Source organism: Nelumbo nucifera, chromosome 6, assembly GCF_055504915.1.
Source record: "Nelumbo nucifera cultivar China Antique chromosome 6, China Antique-T2T, whole genome shotgun sequence".
In the NCBI taxonomy this organism is placed as follows: domain Eukaryota; kingdom Viridiplantae; phylum Streptophyta; class Magnoliopsida; order Proteales; family Nelumbonaceae; genus Nelumbo; species Nelumbo nucifera.
In genome coordinates this window covers 67,209,023-67,235,001 of record NC_142654.1, presented here as the reverse complement: position 1 = coordinate 67,235,001, position 25,979 = coordinate 67,209,023, and the positions used below count along the sequence as shown (strand labels likewise).

Here is a 25,979-nt window from a genome sequence, read left to right as displayed (position 1 = left end):
ATAGTAAGTAGTAAAGATATCAGAAGATACCAATTCATTAATCAAAGAGCTGTTTCAATTTCCAATCCGCCATTGACACAGCTGGTTGGACCGTCACCCACTTAAGGATCCATGTCACTTTACCCTCTAAACCACCCATCAAAAAAATAAAAAGCTAATTGAACAGTGATCCACTAAACCTATCAAACCATTTGGTCGAGTCAATGGGCCTCAGGTCACATATTAAATTTCTTTTATTTTCAACAAACGAACTTTCAATCTAATATCCAATGTTTTAGACTTAATAGCTTTTTAAGTTATTTATTTTCTACATTTTTGTTGTATTTATAGTAATTTCCATCATTTATAACAGTAATTATTATTTGTTAAACTATTTTTTGTTTAGCATAATTAATGTATAACATCAAATACATGTTTTCTTTTTGCAAGTTTGTACTATTTCTATATTGTATTTGTATCTATTTTTATTTTTATATTTACTGAATCTTTGTACGATTTTACCCAAACAATTGATTCACTGACTTGCCACCTAGGGCCTGTTCATTTTTCAGATTTTGAGAGGGGCAAAGTCAGTTCAATAGAATTTTTTATTCCTATTGACTGAGATACCTATGTTCTTTTTTCACATTTATGTGGGGTTTAAGAAAATTTCATTTTTCCTGTGTATCAATTACCCAATCCATCTCCCAAGTGGGTAATTGACTTTCCCACAAGGGGAGTGGGGGTGAGGAATTGCCAACACTTAACAAAATTGTTCCTTTTAATAATAGCTTTTTATGATCAAAATGGTCACTATCTTATTTATCAAAAAAATAAAAGAACATTTTTTCACATTTTTTTTGTAAACAAAAAGAAAAAAGAATGAGACCTCAAACAAAAAGCAGTTTCTTTTTTCACTTTTTTTTTGGTAAACGAAACAAAACAAGTTGAAAGACAACAACAACATCATCTACCATCTGCTAACAAAGACTTAGCAAAGGAAGACCACAAGCAGCACGACTAAAGTTTTTGTTCTATGGCAAACAAAAACCAGCAATGCAATGAGCAACCTGGTTAGCATTCCTGCTAATCCAACTGAAGGACATCCTTCAAAATCTACTTTCAAGAGTCTCAATATCATAGATAATTGGAAAAAAGGCATCATTGAGATATAATATACAAGATCTATATTGCAAATACATGGTTAAGAAATATAATATACAACATGTATATATTTGTATTTGTACTCTTCCCAGACTGACTCTTAGAATCCAATTCCACCTGAAGATCTTGGATTGGATACTAGTGATGCACAATCCAGCCGATCTTAGCTGTCAACGATCTTGCCTCTGAACTGAGTGGCAGGGAAGCTGAAACAGAGGGAGTGAAGAAGCTCCGGGGAGAACCCGGCGTAAGGGCTTCGAAGCTCAAGTTAGAGTCTTTCAAAGGCAAGATAAGCCAGATAGCGCAAAAGTTAACATACCTTGTTCTTGGGGGGTAGGAGCCTTTTATAACCACCTCGCGCACTCACTTCTAGGCTTCTGTTAGATCGGGCATGATTATCTCTGAGCTCCTGCCAGTTCGGATGTCATTTCCTCTGGCTGGACAAAACCGCCACTGCTCCTTTTGTCGGAGCCGTCTCTGCGGCTGGTAACGACAGTGGCAGGTGGCGGTAGCAAGAGGCCGTTTGAAGTGCGGCTGTCAGGCGTCAGATCCCAAATCAGTCAGGTGCGCCGCCCTTGGATACGGACGCCCTTGGTGTCAGGTACGTTTGGTCAGTCTAGTGTTTCGGAAGCGAAGTGCTGGAGTGGCGAGCGAGATGTCTTGAGTTCGGTTTGGGGAGTGTTCTGAGCTGCCATGGGCCAGCTCGGGTCACGGCTTTGTGAGGCTTAGGACCCGAGATAGTTCGGGCTCCTTGCAGGGAGCTCGGGTTCTCAGTAGGGAGCTCGGGTTCTTAATAGGGAGCTCGGACTCCCAGTAGGGAGCTCGGGTTCTTGGTAGGGAGCTCGAGCTCCTAGTAGAGAATCCGGTCTGGTGGAGTTCGGGCTCAGTAGTGAGCTTGGACTTTGTTACTTTCGGTTCTCGTTTTGGGCGCTCTGCTGCCCCGAGTTGCTTGCTTTTGCCACGTGTCGGGTGATTGCGAGGTCGGGCCAAATTTCCCTTCATCAATTGCCCCCCACTCCCTGCGACAAGGGTCCTGTCTTGGCGCAGGGAGTTCGTAAGGTAGCAGGAGGGTTTTGGTCCGCATTGAGGGCGCTCGCTTTAATTTGATTTTCAAAAAAGGGCGCGCGTCTGGGAGACGTGATGGTAGCCGTTCGGGAGTCGTGCTGCAGATGCTTTTATTGCGAGGAGACGTACGCTGACACCCTGTCGGTTTCGAGAAGATGCGTGTTGACGCCCCATCCTCTGACAGGACGTGCGCGATGCCTCGTCAGTTTCGGAAAGACGTGCGCTGGTCGGCTTCAGAAGACGTGCGGTTTAGCGCGGCTGTGGGCCGTTGGATTGGCTTCGATCTGGGCCGTCGCTTTCCGGCCGCTGTGGATATAAATAGCGGGGGGGCCCCAGACCTTGCTACTGTACCTCTTGAGCTCGCGCCTAAGTTTCAGTTCGCGTCCAGGCTCTTCAGATCGCGTCCCAGGTTCCTTGCTTGTTCGAGCTTTCGTGGTCTACTTCAGTCTTCTTCCCGGGTGAGTGCTCTTGGAATCCCGTTCCATTCTCTGATGTCTAGTTTAGAGGGTTCAGACAGTTCAACCGGGTCTGATGCAGGTTCTACGAACCAATTTGCATCCCCCGGTAGTTCAAGTGAGCCCGATGTAGGTCCTGAGGAAGAGGTTGAACCTACAGGCTGAGGTGCCTCGGGTAGGTCGGCTTCCACCTCCCGTCGTGGCCGGGCTTTAGATCAGTTCGGCCCTTCGACTATGACGCCTGAGGGACTTCAATCCCTCATAGACTACTACAACTTGCCCGGGGAGCACGCCTACTTCATCCCTACGGGTAGCTTACCTTGGGAACACGGTCCTGATGAGATCGTGATTTTCCGGGAGCAGCTTGCTACGAGGCTGCGACTGCCTTTTCATCCTCTTCTCGTCAAGGTTTTAAACCACTTCGGTGTGACGGTCGGCCAGCTTCACCCGAACTCCATTAGGAATTTAGTGGGGACGATCTCCTTATTCTGTGACGAGAACTTTCCTTTGGATCTGGAGATTTTCTCCTCTATTTTAATGCTGAAAAAGCAAGCGGGTCCCCTTCTTGGGCGTAGGCGGGCATACTACCTGTCTCCTCGCCCAGGCTTCAAGCTCTTACACGGACTCCCTAATAAGGTCCCAGCGTGGAAGCGAGACTATTTCGGGGTGCGAAGTGCGCTGGGGTGGCCGTTTCAGACCGGCTGGGAGATGGCCGCTCCCGACTCCGACATCACACTCGATAAGGAGACGGCGAAGGGCCTCCGACAATGGGCGTGGCTTGGGCTGGAGTGTCAACGGTATCTGACGGAGGCCAAGCTTATTGCTGCTGGCCTGATCGGGAGGTTCTTCCCCTAGCGATCCTGTCTTGCTCTTCTTTTACTTGTTTTACTGATGCCGAACTCCTTTTCGCAGGTACGATGGACTCTCGAGGGACCCGAGGTGGGCACTTGTTCCAGGGCATGAAGAGAAGAAAATAGGTGGCTAAGCGAGCTCGCGCTGAGCCACCCTAGGGTGCGAAGCCCGAGGTGACGGACTACCCGGCGGAGGATCAGCCTATGGAGCCCGAGATGGTTCCTCCTATGCAGGAGCCGGCGGGGGCTCCTTATGCCGAAACTACTCACACAGGGGCTCCCGCTTACTCCGAGTCTGCCCATACGCGAGTTGGGCCATCGGGCTCGAAGGCCCCGAAGGACTTCAGGAGTGTGTTGTCGCCTATTCACGCTCTTCAACGGAGTAAGGAGGCCATGTTTCCCAAGGAAGTCATGGCGTGGACCGAGCTCCCTCTGCACCAAGTGGCCTGCCGTGCCATTACCCATGCCATGGTGGTAAGTGCTCCCTTCTTTAGAGTTCTTCGGCCTTTATTCTTCTATTCGTTCCTTTGATCCCTTGTTTCCCTTTGGTAGGTGAACTCTTTTATTCACGCCTTGGTGAACCAGGTGGAGAGGTGCTCGAGGCAGGCGCGAGCTGCCGGGGAGGCTGCTCGCCTCGCGCGGTCTAGGCAGGCGATGTCTTAGAGAGATGCTGAGGCCATGGGAGTGGTGGTGAAGCATATGGCGGAATTGAAGCTGGACCTGCAGCATCAGGTCTAGTATCTTCAGGAGGATATCAGGGAGAGGACTTAGATCTTCTCTCAAGGCATCGAAGACGCAAAGAAAAAAGCTGTCAGTGATTATATTGCTTCGCCGAATTTCGATGATCTGATGGTGGACTCCTACAGAAGGGGTTTCAAGCTAAGCCGGTGAATGATCCGGAATACGTACCCTGAGCTCGATACCAGTGCCATATCCACTTCGCGCATTACTCAAGAGATGGCTAATGCTGCGGATGCCGAGCCGGACACCGAGGGGGAGGCAGGTCGTTTGGGTGTTGTCGAAGTGGCTTCTGATAATGATGAAGTAGCCCTTGACTTGTAAAAGATGAAGTGGCTTTTGCTGCTTTTTTTTTTTGAATGTACACCTTTATCTGAAATGAAATGACTTTTTTGTTTAAGTGCTGGTTGTCCTGTCTTCGAGCTGCGTTTTTTGCCGAATTGACCATTTCGGTCCTTTAGTTCGTTTTTTACCTCGGCTTCGGGGTACTTGCCTTGGTGGTTTATAGGTAGTATCTTCTTAAGTTGACGACGTTCCATGCTCGGGGTACTTGTTTTCCTTCTAGGGTTTCGAGCTCGTATGCCCCCCCACCGAGTGCTTTCTTTACTCTGTAGGGTCCTTCCCAGTTTGGTCCAAGTTTCCTACGCCGAGTTCGGGCACCATGACCTTACGGAGAACCAGGTCGCCGACGCGGAAGTTCCTCTTCTTTACTCATGCGTTATAATACCGAGCTACCTTTTGCTGGTAGGCCGCAGTTCGGATGTGCGCGAGGTCTTTCACTTCATCCAGTAAGTCGAGGTTGATGCGTAGCTCGCCCTCGTTTGTCTGTTCGTCGTATGCTTCTAGTCGCAGCATAGGTACTTCGATTTCCGCCGGGATCACCGCCTCGGTGCCGTAGGTGAGGTTAAAGGGGGTCTCTCCTGTAGCGGTTTTTTCCGTGGTTCGGTGAGCCCATGAACACTTGGTAGTTCATCTACCCATAAACCTTTGGCTCGGTCTAATCGTGCTTTCAGTCCGCGGAGGATGGCTCTATTCATTACTTCTGTTTGGCCATTTGCCTGCGGGTGTGCGACCGACGTGAAGTTCTGACTAATTCCCATACTTTGGCACCATTCTTGGAACTTGATATCTTCGAACTGTTCTTCCAAAAGAAGTTCTGTATGTTTCGGGCTGTAACTATTGCCAGGGGTTCAGCTTCTATCCACTTTGTGAAGTAATCTACTGCCACCACTAGGAATTTTCTCCCGCCTATCGTTGGTGGGAATGGCCCCAGGAGGTCGATGCCCCATTGGGCGAAGGGCCATGGACTGGTGAGGTATTTGAGGTCGGCAGTGGGCTGATGGTGGATGTTGGCATGCTTCTCACACTTGTCGCATTTTCTGACGAGCTCGATTGCCTCTGTCCTCATCGTTGGCCAGTAGTATCCTTGTCGAAGTGCTTTTTGGGCGAGGGCTCTACCCCCCAGGTGTCCGCCGCACAAGCCTTCATGAGTGTCGCGGAGTACCAACCCGGCTTCGGCTGGGCGCAAGCATCGCAGGTAGGGGAGCGTGTAGGATCGTCGATACAATCATTCGTCTATCATGACGTATTTGGCTGCCTAGCGCTGCACCCTCTTGGCTGCGTTGCGGTCCGCGGGGAGGGTTCCGTCTAGCAGAAAGCTCGCGAGTGGGTCGATCCAGCTCGGCTCTGCTTCAGTGATGGGAGCGACCCCTTCTGCCCCACCGAGAATGCTGGGCCGAGGTAAGTCCTCTACGTACACGGTTCTCCTTGCGTTGTAGCTCGTGCTAGCTAGTCGGGACAGGGCATCGGCCTCAGCGTTCTCTGACCTCGGGATTTGCTTGATGAAGTGTGACTGGAAGTTGAGCAGAGCCTCCTTTACTTTTGTCAAATATGCAATCATTGTGAGCTCGCGTGCTTCGTATTCACCAGTAACTTGGTTGACCACAAGCTGGGAATCACTGTAGATAACTATGTGCTTTGCTCCAACCTTGTGCGCTAGGTTTAGCCCGGCTATCAGTGCCTCGTACTCCGCCTCGTTGTTGGATGCCGCGAACTCAAAGCGTAGTGCGTATTCTAGCTTTGTTCCACTCGGGCTGCGTAGCACTATTCCAGTCCCGCTGCCTTGCTGGTTCGAGGAGCCATCTACGTGAAGGATCCAGGGCTCCTCATCCCAGTTCGCGCTTGGCCTAACCAGGAGGGATGCTACACTGGCTGCTACTTCACGGGGTTCGGACTCGTTTGGCTTGGGAGCTCCGAGCTCGCCCGAACTGGGGATCTCGGGCTCGACCGGCTTAGGGGCTTCGAGGCTAAACGTGCATTCTGCGATAAAATCTGCCAAGGCTTGGGCCTTAATGGCAGTTCTTGGCTTGTACTGGAGATCGTACTCGCTGAGTTCGATGGCCCACTTCGTCAGTCGGCCGGAAACCTCGGGTTTGAGTAAAACTTGTCTCAGAGGTTTGTCGGTCAGGACGATGACGGTGTGAGCCTGGAAGTACGGGCGGAGTTTCCGTGTTGCTGTCACCAGTGCATATGCTAGCTTTTCTATCTGCGGGTACCTTGTCTCTGCTCCCTACAAGATTTTACTAACATAATATATGGGTCGTTGGACCCGGTCTGCTTCCTTTACTAGTACCGAACTGACCACCTCGTCGCTAGCCGAGAGGTACAGTTCTAAGACTTCGCTTTTCTCGAGCCGAGCTAAGGTTGGTACACTAGCGAGGTAACCTTTTAGCTCGTCAAACGCGAGCTTGCAGTCTTAGGTCCACTCGAACCCTTTGCCTTTGATTGCTTTGAAGAAGGGTAGGCAGCGATCTGCCGACTTAGACATGAAGCGGCTTAGAGCAGCTATGTGGCCGTTTAGCCTTTGAACTTCTTTTACTTTCCGAGGCGGTCTCATATCTAGGATGGCTTTTATCTTGTCCGGGTTGGCCTCGATACCGCACCGATTGACAATGTAGCCTAGGAATTTGCCTGACGTGACGCGAAAGACACATTTGTTGGGGTTCAATTTCATGCTAAACTGACGCAGGATTTGGAAGACAGAATCCAAGTCTTTTATCAATTCTCGTGAAAACCGTGTCTTGACGACCATGTCATCTACATAACACTCTATCTTCGTGCCAATCAGGGGCCGAAACAGCCTTTTTACAAGTCTTTGGAAGGTCGCCCCGGACATGCATGATTCGCTGGCTCTGGGGAGGTGCATTTGGGACTGGAAAGCATCGACGTGGTCGTTGGGGTCGAAGGACCCGTCATACTTGTCTAGAGGTGGGAGCTTGAAATCTCTGGGCAAGGGGACTGCCAGGAGTTCTGACGCGAGGAGGGAAGGAACTGAGAGAATCGGGGCAACTCCTACCTCGTCCGAGCTCGTCTCGCCTTTGCCTCTAAGCTCTGACAGGACACAGGTGGCGGTTCGTCAACTTCGACGGTGCCTTCGCTGTTGAGTGGGCCTTGTACTGGCGCTGCTGGCCTCCGTGTTGCCGAGCTCGATGGGCCCGGAGTGCTGGTAGTCCGCTGCTGCCAGTGCGCCGAATCGGTTTTCCATGAGTGGGAACTCCGATTTGGAGCCCCGAGGTGCCGATCTCGCGGGCGAGGTTCCCGACCCGCCTGCGAGCTGCGAGGCGGGGATGACTTTTCTCTCTCTTCAGCATGGGGATGAGGCCTGGCTGTTTGGGGGGTTCTGGGGCCTGGAGGCCTTTCCTTGGTGGGGGCGCCCATCCTGCGGAAAGGCCTTGACCGGCTTCGGAGCAAGGTGGCGAGGTGGAAGTAGTGGTTGGTTCGGTGGCAGTTGGGGGAACTGCTGTTGATAGTGATACTGGGAGAGGTTGTGCAACACTTGGTGCTGGTGAAGCTAGTGTTGCTGGAACTGTTGCATCTGGACTTGCATTGCTCGCATGCACTGCATCAGGTCGTCCAACTGATTTTGGCTAGCTGCCAGGGGACGGCGGTTGGTTCAGCGAAGGTAGTCTCGATGGGGGGAGGAAAGGGGATGTTTGTGGCAGGAAGGTTTACAGGCGCCACTGCTTGTGGCGTATTCAGATTGGGAATTCCATTCACCGAGAGGGGGATGGTGAACTGCCCAACGCACACCACGGGAACTTGAGGTTGTTCCCCGGTGGTGTTTGTCTCTGTGCCGCGTCCGGCGTTGCTGGAAGAGGCCATGAGTGTTGAGTTTTTCAAAGAAGAAGAAAGGGGTATGAGAGTTTGGAGGGAGGCCTTTTGAAGCGCTCCCACAGACGGCGCCAATTGGTGATGCACAATCCGGCCGATCTTAGCTGTCAACGATCTTGCCTCTAAACTGAGTGACAGGGAACCTGAAACGGAGGAAGTGAAGAAGCTCTGGGGAGAACCCGGCGTAAGGGCTCCGAAGCTCAAGTTAGAGTCTTTCAAAGGCAAGATAAGCCAGATAGCGCCAAAGTTAACATACCTTGTTCTTGGGGGGTAGGAGCCTTTTATAGCCACCTCGCGCACTCACTTCCAGGCTTCTGTCAGATCAGGCATGATTATCTCTGAGCTCCTGCCAGTTCGGATGTCATTTCCTCTAGCTGGACAGAACCGCCACTGCTCCTTTTGTCGGAGCCGTCTCTGCGGCTGGTAACGACGGTGGCAGGTGGCGGTAGCAGGAGGCCGTTTGAAGTGTAGCTGTCAGGCGTCAGATCCCAAATCAGTCAGGTGCGCCGCCCTTGGGTACGAACGCCCTTGGTGTCAGGTACGTTTGGTCAGTCTGGTGTTTCGGAAGCGAAGTGCTGGAGTGGCGAGCGAGATGTCTTGAGTTCGGTTTGGGGAGTGTTTCGAGCTGCCATGGGTCAACTCGGGTCACGACTTTGTGAGGCTTAGGACCCGAGATAGTTCTGGCTCCTTGCAGGGAGCTTGGGTTCTCAGTAGGGAGCTCGGGTTCTTAATAGGGAGCTCGGACTCCCAGTAGGGAGCTCGGGTTCTTGGTAGGGAACTCGGACTCCTAGTAGAGAATCCGGTCTGGTGGAGTTCAGGCTTAGTAGTGAGCTTGGACTTCGTTACTTTTGGTGCTCGTTTTGGGCGCTCTGCTGCCCCAAATTGCTTGCTTTTGCCACGTATCGGGTGATTGCGAAGTCGGGCCAAATTTCCCTTCATCAGATACCATAAGTAATAGCTTCAGTCATACAAATCCTTATCAGTAGTGCTTCTAAAGATAAAAGGCCTATATGGAGCTCATTTATCAATAAAGGGTTTACTATGATGCCAAAATGACATGACACCACAAAAACTTATAATCAATATTCAACCAACATTATAAAAGTGGTAACCAATCACGTAAGTTTTCACCAAAATTCATGAGGGATTTTGATTGTTCAAAGCCTTCCCGGCATCATGTCTATTTGACATCATAGATTTTTCATAAAAAAAAAAAATTACATCATGCATTGGGTTAAGATTCAAAATATTAGTATTATGTATTGTATTGGTAAGGTTAGATATAAATATGTATTGTGATACATTTTGGATATACATAAACACATAAAGATATTCCCACGAATTTTGGGGCTTTTCTACAACATGATTGCTTTTTTTTTTCAAAACCAACCATCCATATTATCAAACACCCCCTTTATAAATATATTAATAGCATTCAATCCAATGTTCGTATAACTATAAATAAGATATAAATACATAAAAAATGCATATAGGTTCTTCTACCTTTTTTCCTTCTAACCAAATACAGCCTAATAGTTTATATAAAGAAATAATTAATGTTAATATAGTGAGACATGTAAATGTCATACGACTTTAATAACAAATGCATCAATAAGTCCAAAGCACATGCTATATAACTTTCTTTTCAAAATACATTTTTTTTTTAATTTTATAGTTGAACATTCATGTATTTTAGGTATCTTTTGGAATTTCAGAATTAATGGCATTGATGATGGTAACCAATGGATATAATTTGAAGTTTGGATTTTATAATCTGCATCCAATTAAAATCGAATCAGATGCCGGTTTAAGTCCATCCTATTCAATTAAAATCCGAGTCCCGTTAATTAATATATATGTATATATTTATTTAATATATAAGATTCATATAATTATATATAAAACAAAAAGATACTCTCGGCTTGCTGGTTAATATTTTCATCTGTAAGGTTTTAGTCACTAATACACCCTTCCTCTACCAAAATTGTTATTGAAAAATTATGATGCAAAATGTTTTTCTTTTTCAATGGAAGAGTCAAAATGTTTCAAGCTGCACAATTCAGGGGCAGAACATCGAGGTATGGATTTTCGGTGAATATGTTCTGTTTGGTGAAGGATAGGAAAAAAAAGGAAAAAATCGAAATATAAGAATACTGTGGTCATTATATTTATAAAATAAAAATGGCAGTTTGGTGATATTTCGACAGACGAGGAGGGTAGTTCGGTAATCCGCACTTTGACGCGAGAAACTGGTGGCGTTTGATAGTATCCCCGCACTACATTCTATAAATAAAACACTAAAATATTTTTCGTTAAGACACAGAGACAGAAACAGAGGAAAACATTGCAAGGAAGAAGAAAAGAAGTAAGAACTACTGAACTACAACTATGGATTCGGATTTCGGCGTTCCCAGAGAACTCTCAGATCTGCAAAAGAAACGCGCTTTGTATGAGCCAGAAGTCCCTCCTTGTCTCCAGGTACTTCTCTCTTCCTCTACAATCTCCTAGTGTTCTTTATTTTTTTTTTTGGGTTCTCTGTCAAGAATTTGCCTCTTGAGTCTTCACCTGCTCTTACCGGTTTCTTACAAAAATCGCCTTTTGATCTTACTCCCCTCTTCTCTCTCTGGATATATATCTTGTATTATGGATCTTGTGTCAAATCTCTGGAGAATCCAATGATGCCTTCTTAGCTTCTCTTTTAGATTTCGTAAGAAGGTTTACATCGGTTCTGTTTCTAGTTTCTTCTTCTGGATACATTCGTTTGGTACTTGTTGAGCTACACTGCTTATTCTCCCTTTTAGTGTGGTGTATTCCTTGTTGATTTTAATTTTAATTTCTTGGCTCTTCACCGGTTTTTATTCTCTTTTAACGGTTCACTAATTCCACTGGTGATTCGATCGGACTGAATGAGGGACTTTTGCTCAAGAGAAGGAACTGCGTGGATGCATGCATACTCACTTCATTGTTTAGATAGTGTTATATTCCGCTTATCCTTTTGGATTCTTGATTCTGTAGCTCCCGTACATGCTGAGTTACTCACTTTCTCGCATGGCTAGACACATGACGTTGTATTTTGCTCCCAACAGGGAACAACAGTCAGGGTAGAGTTTGGTGACGCAACTACGACTGCCGATCCTGCTGGTTCCCTTGGCATCATCCGGGCTTTTCCGCACACGTATGGTCAGCCTTTAGCTCACTTTTTAAGGCCAAAGTCTCAGGTTCCTGATGCCCAGATAATTACAGATCATCCAGCAATCAGGTATATTCTCGATGGTTTCTTTCCTCCCACCTCTGCTGCACTATTATTGGAAGGGGAAGTCACTATTACGAAGGTGTTGGTTGGATGCTAGGTTTCCATCCTTTTATCCTTGTCTTAGTGCTTTATTTAAAAGAAATAGTCGGAACTTAGTTGCTGTTATAACTACTGCTTTTAACACAAATTTACTTGATCATCAAAACAGCTACTAACTAGCACTGAATTGTTACTTACAGAGTGGGAGTGGTATTCTGTGGGAGGCAATCTCCTGGAGGGCATAATGTCGTATGGGGTCTTTACAATGCTCTTAAAATTCACAACCCTAATAATGTTCTGCTTGGATTTCTTGGTAAGGCAACATCGCAACAGTTATCCTTTTGAGGTTTTTCTTAGGGGATTTTGATTTTGTCATTTTCTATCTGTTCCAATTTAGTATTGTCGTGATAAATTATTTCTAGGTTTAGACAGTGTGCATGATGTCATGGTCATGGTGTTATATCCTCTACTTCCCTTGCTTATTCATTGAGACAAATGGTAGGATTTGTAATTTGAGCTCAAGGAATACCATTTAAACACCATGTTCTCTTATTTTTGCTATTTATTGTGCCGGAGTTGTAAACCCAATTTTATTCTTTACTTACATGCTTTCCCTACTTTTAAGATTTAATTTTTTTAGTGTGTAATGTATGTGTTTGTTTCTTGTTTATCTTCTGGAGACATATGGCTTATGAGATTGCATTGTAAAAGTTGTTCCACTGCCAAGTAATGCAGCAAATAGCAGCATTATTATTGTGAATCATACGACTTCAACATCACAGGGCAACACAAAATTGCATTTTTATTTTCTTAGCTAGTGGTGTCCATAGTTGTAGTTATTGCTTTCAGGGTTCAAATCTCAGAGCATCACATAAGGATCAGTTGACGATCACATTAAAACATTCTTGCCATAATTGAGTTTTTCTTCCTACTTGTGATGGCAGGTGGTTCTGAAGGTTTATTTGCACAGAAAACTCTGGAAATCACAGATGATGTTCTATCTTCATACAAAAATCAAGGTACTTTTGGTTGAGATACTTTCCTATAAAACATTGCTTAGAGTTTTGATGTAACCTTGGAGATTTTTTTATAGCATTGGTACATTTATACTTGTAGGTGGATTTGATATGCTTGGCAGGACAAAAGATCAAATAAGAACAACTGAACAGGTTAATGCTGCATTAGCCTCATGCAAAGCTCTAAACTTGGATGGCCTTGTCATCATTGGAGGTGGGTTCAGTTTTTTGCTTCTTAATAGACATCAGTTTACAGGCGGAAAAAGGAAGAAAGAAACTTAATAGTATCTTATAATTAAATAATTTGTTATTTTAAAGGTGTAACGTCAAACACCGATGCTGCTCAGCTTGCAGAGACATTTGCAGAAGCAAAATGCACTACAAAGGTACTCTCCGCACAGGCCATTTCCATGGTGAAACTGATATGCTTTCAATTTGAAGTGCCGGAATCTATTGGGTCCATTATCTTTCCTTATCCTTCAATTCTGACTCTGTTATGTTTTCAAATGCATTAGTATGATAAAAATGTGCCCCTTTGCACCTAACATTACATTTTAATTGAGACAGCCGTTTTTCTCCCCTTGTTATTTTATTTTATTCTATTTCATTCTTTTGCTATTAAATGTCTGGCTAACATAAATGTTTGGGCTGCTCAGGTGGTAGGAGTTCCAGTTACATTGTACGGAGACCTTAGAAACCAATTTGTTGAAACCAATGTTGGATTCGATACAATATGTAAGGTATTACTCATGTCGACTTGATGTTTGGTGTTAACTGGTAGTTTAAGAGCAAGTGGCTAAATTGAAGAAAATGTAGTTTTAAGAGTGGCTTTTTTATCTTCCACCCCCCCCCCCCCCCTTTGGTGCCTATTTCTTATTGCGAGGTGTTGCAATTTTGATTATGGTAGAAAATTGAAATTGTAGGATGGGATATTTATTGATTATCAAGGTTCCAAAAAAAAAGTTTGGCTATAGAGTACTATAAAATATGGCAGCTATCTCATCAAAGAAAAAAATATAATTCTTTTGCTAGTATGGTATTGGCTATTGCTCTAAATACGAATTTCTAAAGTATGAACCATGTATTTCTAAAGTCTCTAGGTAACATCTTATACAATTTATTGGAGTTGTTGCTTTATGGTAGTTGTTCTTAAATTGGCAATTGGTCATGAATCTTGAATAGGGATCTGTTTTATGTTTTTTATTTACCTTTTCTTTGTTTTAGTACGATGTTCAAAACTTGATTTCCCCTCTTTCTTCAGGTTAATTCCCAGCTCATTAGCAATGTCTGTACAGATGCACTTTCTGCTGAGAAGGTACTCTATCAATTTGTATAATGCAATTATTTTACTTTCTCCTAGTGTTAGCTGCCTACTTTTATTACACAAGAAATAGTGAATGTTATTGATTAAGAAAGAAATATTACACAAGGAATAGTGAATGTTGGAAGTTATTGATTAATAAAGCAATATGATAATCGTAAAGAGGAATTAACATCACAATGAGAACAATTAGGGGTTGTTCAGGAAATCTATAAAGTTATGCTTTCACATGTAAAATATGTGCTTTTGGTATGTAACCATAAAAAAATAACTCTGCATTTGGTATGTGTTTTTGATTTCTTTTTAGAGAATGCTCTGGATTCATCTTCTTCATTTTTCTTCTTTTAGTACTATTATTTTATCCGACTCATGGGCCGGAGAGCATCACATGTTGCATTGGAATGTGCCCTTCAATCACATCCAAATATGGTGAGCTTCCCCACCTGATGCTGCCATTGAATTGATATTTCTTCATTTTGCATTCTCTGCCAGCCTTTTTAATAAAGTTGCTTTGCCACAACCCGTCCACAGGTCATCCTTGGTGAGGAGGTAGCTTCATCAAAGCTTACTCTTTTTGACATAACAAAACAAATTTGTGATGCAATTCAAGCAAGGGCAGAACAAGGTTAGAACTTGCAAGTTAAGATTTCACTTTCCAAGCATCATCATTGCCATTTCTATTGCTAGTTGTATTGTTTCTTATTTTTGTTATTTTGGATAATTAATTAATTTGTTTTGAAGCAGATAAGTATCATGGGGTCATCTTACTGCCAGAGGGACTTATAGAGAGCATTCCTGAAATATATGCTCTTTTGCAGGTAGCCTACATATTTACATGATAAGCTGCACTTTTATATGACTTTTGTTGATGGATGTTTTTAGCTTACCTTAAAGTTGATAAGTGGTTCTTTTGAATAAATTGATCTGAGCTTGTACTTTGGTATTATACTGTAATACCACAGGAAATTAATGGGTTGCACAAGCAAGGAGTTTCTGTGGATAATATTTCTTCACAACTTTCACCATGGGCATCAGCCTTGTTTGAATTTTTGCCACATTTTATCAAAAGAGAGGTTCTAATTTTTTTCCCTACTTTACACATCAATTGAAAGGGAATCTTAGTGCTTATTTTAAACTATTATGAGAATGAAGCTCATCTAAAAGATTCTGTGGTGCAGCTGCTCCTTCATCCTGAATCAGATGATTCAGCTCAGTTATCCCAGGTATTGAAACTCGAGATCTTGATGCTGCTTTAAGGAAATTGTGTTTATTTTGTTCAATCTGGCTTTATTTCTAAAAGTTTCTTTCTTCTTTAGATCGAGACAGAGAAACTTCTAGCACATATGGTGGAGCAAGAAATGAACAAGCGATTGGTAAGTTATTCTCTGTACCTTATATTTTATTTACTTGTGTTTCTAAAAGGAAATGACTGAAAAGGGGCAGGGGGTTTCCAATCAGTGCTCTTTGTCAAGGGTTTTTTTTTATTTTTTTAATCAAGGCATTTTGACATACCGATGTTTCTGTTAATCTGAGCAGAAAGAAGGCACATACAAGGGGAAGAAATTCAATGCTATCTGCCACTTCTTTGGTTATCAGGCCCGTGGGTCTCTACCATCAAAGTTTGATTGCGACTATGCCTTTGTATGTCTTCACAGAATTATTGATTTCTCCTGTTACCCAGGTACTCTGTTATCTAAATTTAGTAATCAGAAGCTATATTCATGCAGGTTCTTGGCCATGTATGCTGTCACATTCTATCAGCTGGTTTGAATGGTTATATGGCCACTATAACCAACCTGAAGAATCCTGTAAACAAGTGGCGATGTGGAGCTGCTCCAATGACAGTAAGGTCCCCATCCTGTTTATATATTTTTATCCTTGGTCCTTGGCTAAAGATGCCCAATAAGGACAACTGCTTGATATATTGAAGTGTTTTTTATAAGCTTTCTTTTTTTTTTTTTTGATAAGTGGTGTTTTTTTATAAATTTAGTATTGTTTATTATGTCTTGCTAAATTCAGTGAAACTTCTAAAATAACAAATACTTTATTGTTGCATATTCATTAAGTTTGCTCTGGAAGTAGCCATGCATCTATCTGGTGTGGTATTAAGCAGGCACTATGTTGGATATGGATATGCCAAGCCTGTACAAGTATTTGGGTATTTGGGATATTGGCTATGAATCCATCATATCATCAAATCTCCATCATCATCATCCAAGCCTTATCCCAACTATATGGGATCAGTTACATGAATCTTGTTTTGTCATCCAAATACAAACATGAGAATTTGGAAAGTTTTAGTGCTGGCTGTCAACCTGATGCAACCCTCCTTTATCCAGGCTTGGGACTAGCGGTGCAAGACAAGCTCACACTGGTGGAGTTTTTAATGATAAATAAATGGTTATGCTAATGTTTAACAAAATAATAAAACTTGCACTCATCAAAATGCATTACTTTGAGAGTAATGAATGTAAAATTATTTAAGTAGTGTGGAAATAGTGGTACCATCCATGTTGTATAATCTGTTGGTATTTCTTTTTCTGTTACTATATCTAGTTATTAGAACAGTTAACGCTTCAATTTACAGCTTCACTCTTTTCTTGTAAAATTGTTTCTGTTCTCCATGGTGTAGCTCATCTTTTGTGTATTTTTTTTCCAGTATGTGCAATGGAAGAGAAAAAGACTTCTTATGATGCTTTTTTTTTTCTTTTGTCAAATATCAGGCAATGATGACAGTAAAGCGATGGTCTCATGGTCCAGGGGTTGCTTCAATTGGAAAACCTGCTATTCATACTGCCAATGTTGATTTGAAAGGCAAAGCATACGAGTAAGTTTCTTCGGCGATGATTTAACCCTTTTTTATTGGTGTTGATGATGATTTAACACAATGGTCAACTTGTTGAAATCTTGGTGAGCATAGGGCAAATGTGCAATTTTAATAAAATAAATTTTCAACAAGCTTGTCCTTTTCAGGCTGCCACACTGAATTCTGTTGTTCATGTGTATTCTCTTTGTTAACTGGAAAACTTGCTTTTCTATGTGGTATTAACCATATCAAGATGCGGACTGTCTGAAATACAGGAACTTGAGCTTCTGTGTTAGCCTGTTAACTTATGTACTCTGTCTAGCTCTTTGTGGCATATGCAATAATTAATATAAAGGGGTGGGTTACTCTCTCTATATTTGTTAGCATATAGCAACTGTCTAGGTTATGTTTTCCAACACCCTTGTCTCCTTTTCAATGCTCTGATTATTTTTTTGTGCAATAAATCAAACATTACGCTTGCTCTCCTGTTTCATATAGTGTGGGATTCCTAGACTACCAATGAAGCCTGAAATCAGAAAACACTGGCATGACAAGTTGTATTGGGAACTTGTATTTCTGTTTATTGTGGTATTCCCTTGGTAGGAGGGACAGTACTTGAAATTTAACCCCAAGAATGAAGGTTAAGATGATTGGTTAAAGTGAATAAGAAAGTTTGTCTTTGAGGTAGAAAGGATCCGCAATACCTAATTTAAATCGCTGCTGCAACAATGTTTCTTGTTGACGTTCTTTTTTCGCAATGGTTATAATTATTGTGTTCATCCTATTGCTACTTGTGAGACTGATACATTTTTCTTCCTTTTCCCCTCGATTTGGGGGGTGGAATGGTTACAGGTTACTGAGACAAAATGCGGCCAAATTTTTGATGGATGATGTGTACAGAAATCCAGGACCTCTTCAGTATGAAGGCCCAGGTGCTGATGCTAAGACAGTGACCTTGTGTGTTGAGGACCAAGACTACATGGGCCGGATCAAGAAGCTGCAGGAGTATCTTGACAAGGTTACTGTGATTCCCATCTTTCCTATGATATTACTTTTCTCAATCATAAATTTCTGATTTGACAACTAAATTTCTTTATTTTCTTTTATTTATTTTCGTTTTGTTTTGCAAGCATCTGTTAGTTCTTTGCTCAACATCAAAATCTCCAACGATGGTACTATATTTATGATACTTAAATTTCACCCCGTTCCATTATATCAGGTGAGAAACATTGTGAAGCCCGGGTGCTCTTTGGATGTTCTCAAAGCAGCATTGAGTTCCATGTCTTCTGTCACAGAGGTTCTCTCTGTGATGTCTGCTCCTTCGTTCAATAGCCAGGCACCAATCTAAGACTAAGAGCTATAATGTCTCGCTGATCTTCAGTTGAAGTTGCCGGTACTTACTGCTATCAATAACAAGGGAAGCCAAATAGTGTTTCTACCCTTCTGTGATGCCCTTAAATGTTTATTATGTGGCTCGAATTTCAAGAAAATCAGGACATTTTTGTTGAGTGTAACTTATGACGTTTCTCTTAACCCTTTCTTGTTACAGTACTTATGTTTGAAAAGATTCCACCTTGGGTCTTTTTGGTGTATCTATTCAGGGAAACAATACCCAAACGTTTGGTGGCATTTAATAAGGAATGGTGAAATTTTGTCATTCGTTGAGTACTTGAATGTTCTTAAACCTGGGAAATATACGAAATAGCAAGTTCGATGCTTCAGGCTTCAGCGTTGAATCATTGTAATGGCAAGAACTAATTACAGAGGTTGATGCTTTTGTCATGTCTCATGACGCCATCCATTTGGTTGGATCATTATTAAGGTAAATTTCGATTGGGTATGTTGGAAACTTTGTATTTATTGAATGTGAGTATGGTGTTAAGCTTTATGTACGGGGTTTGTTTGGAGGACGAAGGAAGGCTAAGGGTAAAGCGTAAATAAGTTTTCTTTTTACAGGGAGAGATTATGAGGTCCTGAAATTAAGGAGTCAAAAGTGTTTTATTCTCATTAAAAAATAGAATCTTTGATTCGGTGTTAGTTGTTAAAGGACACCGTTAGGGTTTTGCCACATATTTTGTGAGATTTTTGTAGGATGAGGTTTTCTTTTGTCTGATGATTCTCATAATACACGTAAGCTATTTATTTTTGTAAGTCTCTTAAGCTGATGTGGTGGCATGGACGACGTCAATACTACTCTTACGTACATTTTCTAATCTTACTAGGCGTTCTGTCACGAGTGACGTCGTTAAATTACGTGTTTCTTTGTTCGTCTCTAACTTGTAATAGCTGTGTGCTCATCACAGGTTTGTGATGGCTTTGAACTTGTTGCCAACTCACGATGGCTCTGAGTTCATCGCATGCTCACGATGGCCTTGTGCTCGTTGTAGATATCTGGTGATTTCATATTCTTTTTTGGTGCCCTAAATTTTGGTCTTTTGCGAGTCGATGGTGATTCCAAGCTTATCGCAAATTCATTTCAAACTGAGTTCATTGCAAATCTGTACAGGCTTTGAACTTATCGCAGCTGTGTGCCAAGTCATGAACTCATCACAGGTGTTTGTCATGGGTGTCTGGCATCGGTTTAGCATTTTCTACTATTGTAGTTGTGAACCTTGTGGTGATCAACATGTACCTACAAGATAGTTAGCAAAGAAAAATTCTTAAGCCCAAGTACGGTGAAGATGGACTCCTATGATTCACAGGCTGGAACCGGATCGGAAAGTAAAACAAAAGCGTTTTTACAGGCCATTCTAGGCCAATGTGGAGATACAAGGCTTAAATTATACTCTCCAGGGCATTTGGGTGATTTTTGGACCAAATGCCTCAATCCATCCTCAATTTATACTGTTTTGCCACTGACACAATCCGTGGTTGTAAAAATGTCTGCATTTCTGCGCCAAGAGTCTTGAGTCGTAACATTCAATTAAAATGTGCGTGCCGAGTGATAAGGGATCATTATTTTTTTAGGCATTCCATTCATTACAACAAATCATCCAGTAGTACAGGCCTGAGAAACTCAGGAGGAAGAGACCAACTTGCAAGGTCGATGCATAGTACATCCAAACTTGGCAACAGTGAGAAAGAAGGGTATATCCTACCGATTTGTTTTCAAAACTGCAAATTTGTTTTCAATAAACCATTATCTCTTACTCAAACCAACAAACAATAAATCCCACAGCTGAATTGTCTCCCACAATCAGAATCCAGAAGACACATCATGCACCAAATTGAAATTTGAACAAATCATGGACATGCTGACTTGGGGCAATCCAAGCCAGTTTGGTGCGGACACATCCTGGTCTGCAACCAATTTACAACCGCTATTTCCAACCTTTTACCCATTCTACTTATTCGTGTAGATTTGAGTTGTTCTGAAGGAAACTGAACAAGAAATAACCAGACCAAATTCAATTTACAGCTTCTGCTCACAAAGAAAATAACATTTAATTTGCATTTGGCGTTTCCTTACTGAACCCAAGAGTAATAATAAAAGGCTACTTCCTAATTAATCAAGAAAGAAATGCAAAAAAAAAAACGTACTAATATGGAAAAATATGGTTCCTGCTCCTCAATCAAATGAAAGCCTGAAAACTCACTTCTCAATGAAACCCTTCATGTTCTTCAACCACCCTAAATACTCTCTGTTATCCTTGTTGATCATGTATTCTTGCAAGAAATTCGTCAAGGAGCTTCTGATCCCTCTAACTTCTAGGTACTTGTACAAAGCTTTTTGCAAATTCTCATCCAAATCCCTGATAATGATAAAAAGCAAATAACTAATTAGTTCATTAATAATCTATTCAAAAAAAGTTCATTAAGAACTGTTGAAATTGGAGCAGGTTGGGACACGTTTATGTGAACCAAGGCCTAATTCCAACACAAAGGTTGGGTCACATTGTGCCAAGTTTTGGCTTAACTTCTTTTTTCTTTTCTTTTCTTTTCTTTTCTTTCTTTTTATTTATTTTTTTTTTTTTTTTTTTTGGGGGGGGGTGCTAAAACAAGTGATTAAAGTCAGCATACACCTATGATTTTTTTTTTTGAAGAAGTATTGTATATGTATCAAAATGAATCAAAATATACAACCATAGCATACACCTATAATAATATAGCCTGGAGTAGTTTTAAGAATCATTGACAACACAAACTCTATCATCTGTTTAGTTGGTAAAGAAAAATGAAAGCCTCCATTTTTTACATTAATAATAAACTTTACGATTTAGAAACTAGGAATAAGTACCCAGAAAAATTCAACCAGGTACCAATTTCTAGGTGCCTACTGGAATATATATGATGTCAACAAGATTTCCACAATTGCACAAAATGGAAAAAATTGGCAAAACTGTACGAAATCTAAAAGTTTTCTTTCTTTTTTGTCAACTGAGAAAAAATTCATTGAATTTTGAAGTGCAAATGCCTAAACAAAATCAATTAAGGTCTAGGGAACTAGAAACTATAAGACAAAAGCTAGGGATGGGAAAGATACCTTGTATTGATTTGGCAGTATCAGGAGGAAAAAAGACTAGTATGTCATGTCAAACAGTAAGAAAGCTAAAAGTTTTTGTTGACAACTGAGAAGAAATTCCTTAAGCCTTCTAGTGCAAACACCTAAATAACATCAGTTAATGTCTAGGGGACTAGAAACTGTAAGCCAAAAGGTTTCATTTTTTATTTTAATCCTAATGAAACAAATGATATAGGAAAACAACAAATTAGTTTAAAAATAACTTACATAAACTGTGGCCCCTCATATGCAATCTGATTAGATGAAGCCTCAGGATTCTTCATTAGCATGCTATCTATGGTGATTTCATCTGGATAGGCAGTGCAAGAGAATTCCAATATGGGGCCTTCTCCTTTTGCAATGGTGACAATCAGAGAAATGTTTGTCTGGCTTGAACTCTCATCATTTTCATCCTCATTGCTTTCATCCTCATTATCATCATCTTCTTCTCCAGTCATGTCTGGCATATGAACTTCAACTTGGATGCTCTCTCCAGAAAATTCTCTCTTTAAGGTGATAGTCTGTTCCCCTGGGTTGTCGATGATCTCAAATGGGAACCCATCAGGCAAATAACCCCCCTGAAAGGAAAATAAAATGAGAAAAAATAGACTTGGGTGTCATTCATTAAAAAAAAAAAATGTAGAGTTAGGCGTAGTACATTAGAGGAACTCAAACGCTAACAAACTAAGTATTAGATGGTATTGCAGGCCTCAAGAATGTTGATCACAATCTCAGAGATGTCAAAGACTCGAAATCGCATTTATTGCCTAAAAAGTTAAATTGGATTTCAACACTTGACATGTTCGGTGCTTAAACAGTTGAAGTTCCCCTTTGTACCTAGGTTTCTCAAGGAATGAGGCTTGTATTCCATAGCAAAAGATTTTTTTTAAAAGAAGTAAGGAAGAAAGGGGAAGCACATAATTGCAGTTTTTCTGCTTATCAGTAAAAAACCTAGATACATTTAACAATGTGTATTTTGTTTGGATACCAGAAGAAGCTACTCTTTTCCAGTCAATAGACTCAAGATGTATGTAATAAAAAATACATTCTTTTAAAAATATTGTCATGCTAGATTCATGGCCCTTGTTTTCAGGACTGATAATGCGGTTTGCGTGTCTCTCAATAAACTTCTTTAATTTCTATTATTGATAAAAAAGTATTAATAGACAGATCTCAATTTTAAAGTTGAACGAGTAGGCTTAGTAATGGATTTGAGGTAGCTACCCTATACAAACTTCTCCTCAAAGAATGATGAGAAACCCCTTCTCTAATAGACTACCGTCTAGGCAATTTGGAAGGAAAGGAACCATTGCATTTTTGACAATAAATACTCTAATTTGAAGGAAATTATAAGTAATCTATTTGGCTTGCTATGTTCTTGGCTGGGTGTAAGAAGATTATTTCAGGGGGTACAACTGAATTCTTTTACACAAGTTGGACCTTTTTTCAGATGAACTTTTGTATATTCTCAATGTACAGGCCCTCACTGTACATGGGCTGATGCACTTTTGTTTAATCTTCAATACAATACTTTACTTTCTCCAAAAAAAAAAAAGAAAAGAAAAAGAAACCCCTTCTAATTCATGGATATATGGAACTTGATATGGCATGAACAATTAAGATAAAATGAATATGTTTTCCAAAAGTGTCACATGCAGTAAACTGTGACCAAGAAGTGTCTATCTGGAATTGGCATTTTTTCCTATCAATGCCAAATTGCCAATATGCTCAGCATGTTAAGGCACTCCAGGTACCACAATCATACTAGCAATGCTTCTGCAGAAAAGTGCAATTGTGAAAGCAGTTTTTGGGAAAGAAAAAGAAAAAAAAAACCAAATTCCCCCTGCCTATAGAAAATATCCACATCAACCAAAGAGGCTTTCCATGGGTCTAGAGAACAATAACATTAAGGAAGAACAAAGAAAACTGACAAATATAATGGGATCCAAATATTGTATACCTAAATCAAGTCTCAACTCAATAAAAATTTAAACTTCAAGGTCCTGATTTTGGATTTGCATTCTATTTTTTCAATTGTAAACCTTCATTGTCTCTTGTTTTCATCATCATTCTTACAGAAGTACCTTTAAGTGATAGCATCTAACTATAGCTGGTTTTCGCAGCTTTCCTCCATTCATCTTTAAAAAAGGGTGGCACCTTTATAAACCCATCATCCCCTCCTTTTCCATAAAAAACTCTTACGTTCATGCATAATTCAATTATCAAGCTATCTAAATAAACTTGATTTTGATTTATACTCAACTAAGAGCTATCCCAACCTCAAAATTATCCTGCTCCACCAATCTACATTGTATCTAAATGAGATGGATTTATTTTAAAAAGAATCATCTTAACGGGTGTCACTGTGTCTAGTTCTAAATAAACTTCCTATTCATATGACAATGGCGAATTGGTCTGGAACTGCATCTAAGTTGATTTACATTAGTCTGCAATCTGTATCTAAGCTGCTGATTTGGGATTCACATGTAACATGTATAAGAATGCAGAAGCATTCAAATTCAATACAGCAATTACATGTCAATAAATTTGTGAATTATATACATAGATAGACAGATAGATAGATATAAATGCAAACATAATATGGCATTTACATATAGAAAAATCCTTGAAAATCTATTCTACAACCACCAATAGGCAACCCACTAAATCCAACAATTTCATTCACTTGCATCCATGCACAACCACGTATATTTCAGTTACAGACATTTGTGTGGTTGAGTTTGATATTCAGCGAAAACAATATTGCTCTAGCGCAGTTTCAATCCACACCATTTTAAATGTATCTTAGGAGTGTCCTGCAAATTGCATCATAGTATACTATGCATCCATGCACAACCACCAATAGGCAATCCACTAAATCCAACAATTTCATTCACTTGCATCCATGCACAACCACGTATATTTCAGTTACAGACATTTGTGTGGTTGAGTTTGATATTTGCGAAAACAATATTGCTCTAGCGCAGTTTCAATCCACACCATTTTAAATGTATCTTAGGAGTGTCCTGCAAATTGCATCATAGTATACTATGCTGATAATTAGCAGCTGAAGGAAAACTCACCAATAGCTCGGAAAAATCGGTCCTAATTAGACCATAAACAAAAACAAACCATCAACCTAATTAACGGAAAGACGCAGTTGTCAAGAACTCGTGTGTCTTAGCGGTCGGTCAAGAATAGACGCAGTTGTCTAATGGGCATACCTGAAAATCATCGACCGGGTTCTCGGCGCATTCAATTTCGGATTCAAGGACTCGTGTGAGGTTTTCGTCGGCTCCGATCCTTTTGGTGGCAGTCGACGCGAAGCGAAATGGGAGGAAGAGGGACGACCTTAAGGAATTATGAGAGAGCTTTGTCGGCAACATACACGAAGATGAAATAGTTGATGAAAAAGAAGAGACCAGAGAGGAGAAGAAATGGTGTTGTTTGGGTTTGAGAGTATGAGCACCGGAGAAGCGAATGGTTCTGCGAAGAAGAAAATATGTAATCGAACGCATCTTCACTTTACCTGTTTTTCTTCAGGAGAAAGAATACAGTATTCTCTTTTCTTCGCCCTTCCGTGTGGTGTGGTATTGCAGACTTGGTGCCGGGGCAGGAAAGTAGGGTTTAAGGGTTTAAGAAACAAGGCGGAAAGGAATGACCAGAAGGGAATGTGGTAACAAAAACACCCTTTCTTTTAGGTTAATTACTTAAACTTCCCTGTATTTTATGACAAATACTCTTAACCCCTCTACTTAGACCGGGTGCCAAGTAGACTTGTTCATGGGCTGGGTAGCCCGACAGGCCGAGCCGGGCCCATGAACAGGAATGATCCGGACGGGCTTGAGCATGTATTTTAGCCCGTGGGCTTGACCTCAGGCCTAAAAGCCTAAGCCCAACTATTTTACGGGCCAGGCTCGGGATTTGTTAAAAAAGCCGAGCCCGGCCCGACCCGACTTTTGTATAAGTTAAACCCTAACCCTAAATATTAATCCTTCTCTTCTCAACCCCTCTCTTATCACTCATCTCTTTTTCTTAGCCAAACAAACTCCCTTCTCAGTCACAGTCTCACATAGCCAAACATTCTCAGGAAGACAAAACCAGCGCAACCAGTGAACTCCAGCGGTGACTAGTGAGTCCTCTCTCTCTCTCTCTCTCTTCATTGTTCGGTTGTTCCTCTTCTCATTTCTCCTTCCCACTCTTAGAATCTCAGCTCAGTTCATTTATCAAACGTGAACTCAGGCACTGGCAGCGAGTCCTTTCTCTTTGCCCTTTTGTTCTATTCCTCTCTTATTGTTTGGTCGTCAACGAACGCAGACACAGACACAGTCACCGGTGGCGAACACAGACACAAGCAACGATCTATCTTTTTGTTAGGTCGGGCTTCAGGCTCGGGCCCAAGCTTCGGGCTTTTTATTAGGGACGGGCTCGGGCCCAAGTTGTAGGCCCGTTGGTCGGGCCAGGCTCGGGATCGGGCCTAACAAAATCTTGTTTGTAAAGAATAAAAGCCCGGCCCATGAACAAGTCTAGTGCCAAGCCATCTGTATTGAGAACTTATCAACCAAAATTAAATTTCTAGATTGTCCATCAATAACAATATTGGAGAGCATATTAAACAAAA

At 41.7% G+C, this 25,979-nt stretch overlaps 2 protein-coding genes across 2 annotated transcripts; one reads left to right on the top strand and one right to left on the bottom strand.

Annotated features, from left to right (window-relative positions):
* The first annotated feature begins 10,714 nt into the window (after window positions 1-10,714).
* On the top strand, window positions 10,715-18,514 carry LOC104606877 (pyrophosphate--fructose 6-phosphate 1-phosphotransferase subunit alpha-like). The gene is made up of 19 exons (XM_010272290.3): window positions 10,715-10,900; window positions 11,509-11,681; window positions 11,915-12,027; window positions 12,659-12,733; window positions 12,831-12,944; window positions 13,049-13,116; window positions 13,387-13,470; window positions 13,992-14,045; window positions 14,400-14,480; window positions 14,583-14,676; window positions 14,796-14,869; window positions 15,014-15,124; window positions 15,230-15,274; window positions 15,368-15,424; window positions 15,588-15,692; window positions 15,779-15,895; window positions 16,775-16,878; window positions 17,710-17,875; window positions 18,077-18,514. The coding sequence occupies exons 1-19, from the start codon at window positions 10,811-10,813 to the stop codon at window positions 18,203-18,205; spliced, it is 1,854 nt and encodes a 617-aa protein (XP_010270592.1). The 5' UTR covers window positions 10,715-10,810; the 3' UTR covers window positions 18,206-18,514.
* Window positions 18,515-20,180: 1,666 nt separating this feature from the next.
* LOC104606876 (uncharacterized protein At2g39795, mitochondrial-like) lies at window positions 20,181-25,005 on the bottom strand. Its single transcript, XM_010272289.3, has 3 exons — window positions 24,583-25,005; window positions 21,587-21,936; window positions 20,181-20,609 (listed from the first exon to the last, which is right to left on the bottom strand). Exons 1-3 carry the CDS (start codon window positions 24,874-24,876, stop codon window positions 20,450-20,452), a joined length of 804 nt encoding a protein of 267 aa, XP_010270591.1. The 5' UTR covers window positions 24,877-25,005; the 3' UTR covers window positions 20,181-20,449.
* Window positions 25,006-25,979: the final 974 nt, after the last annotated feature.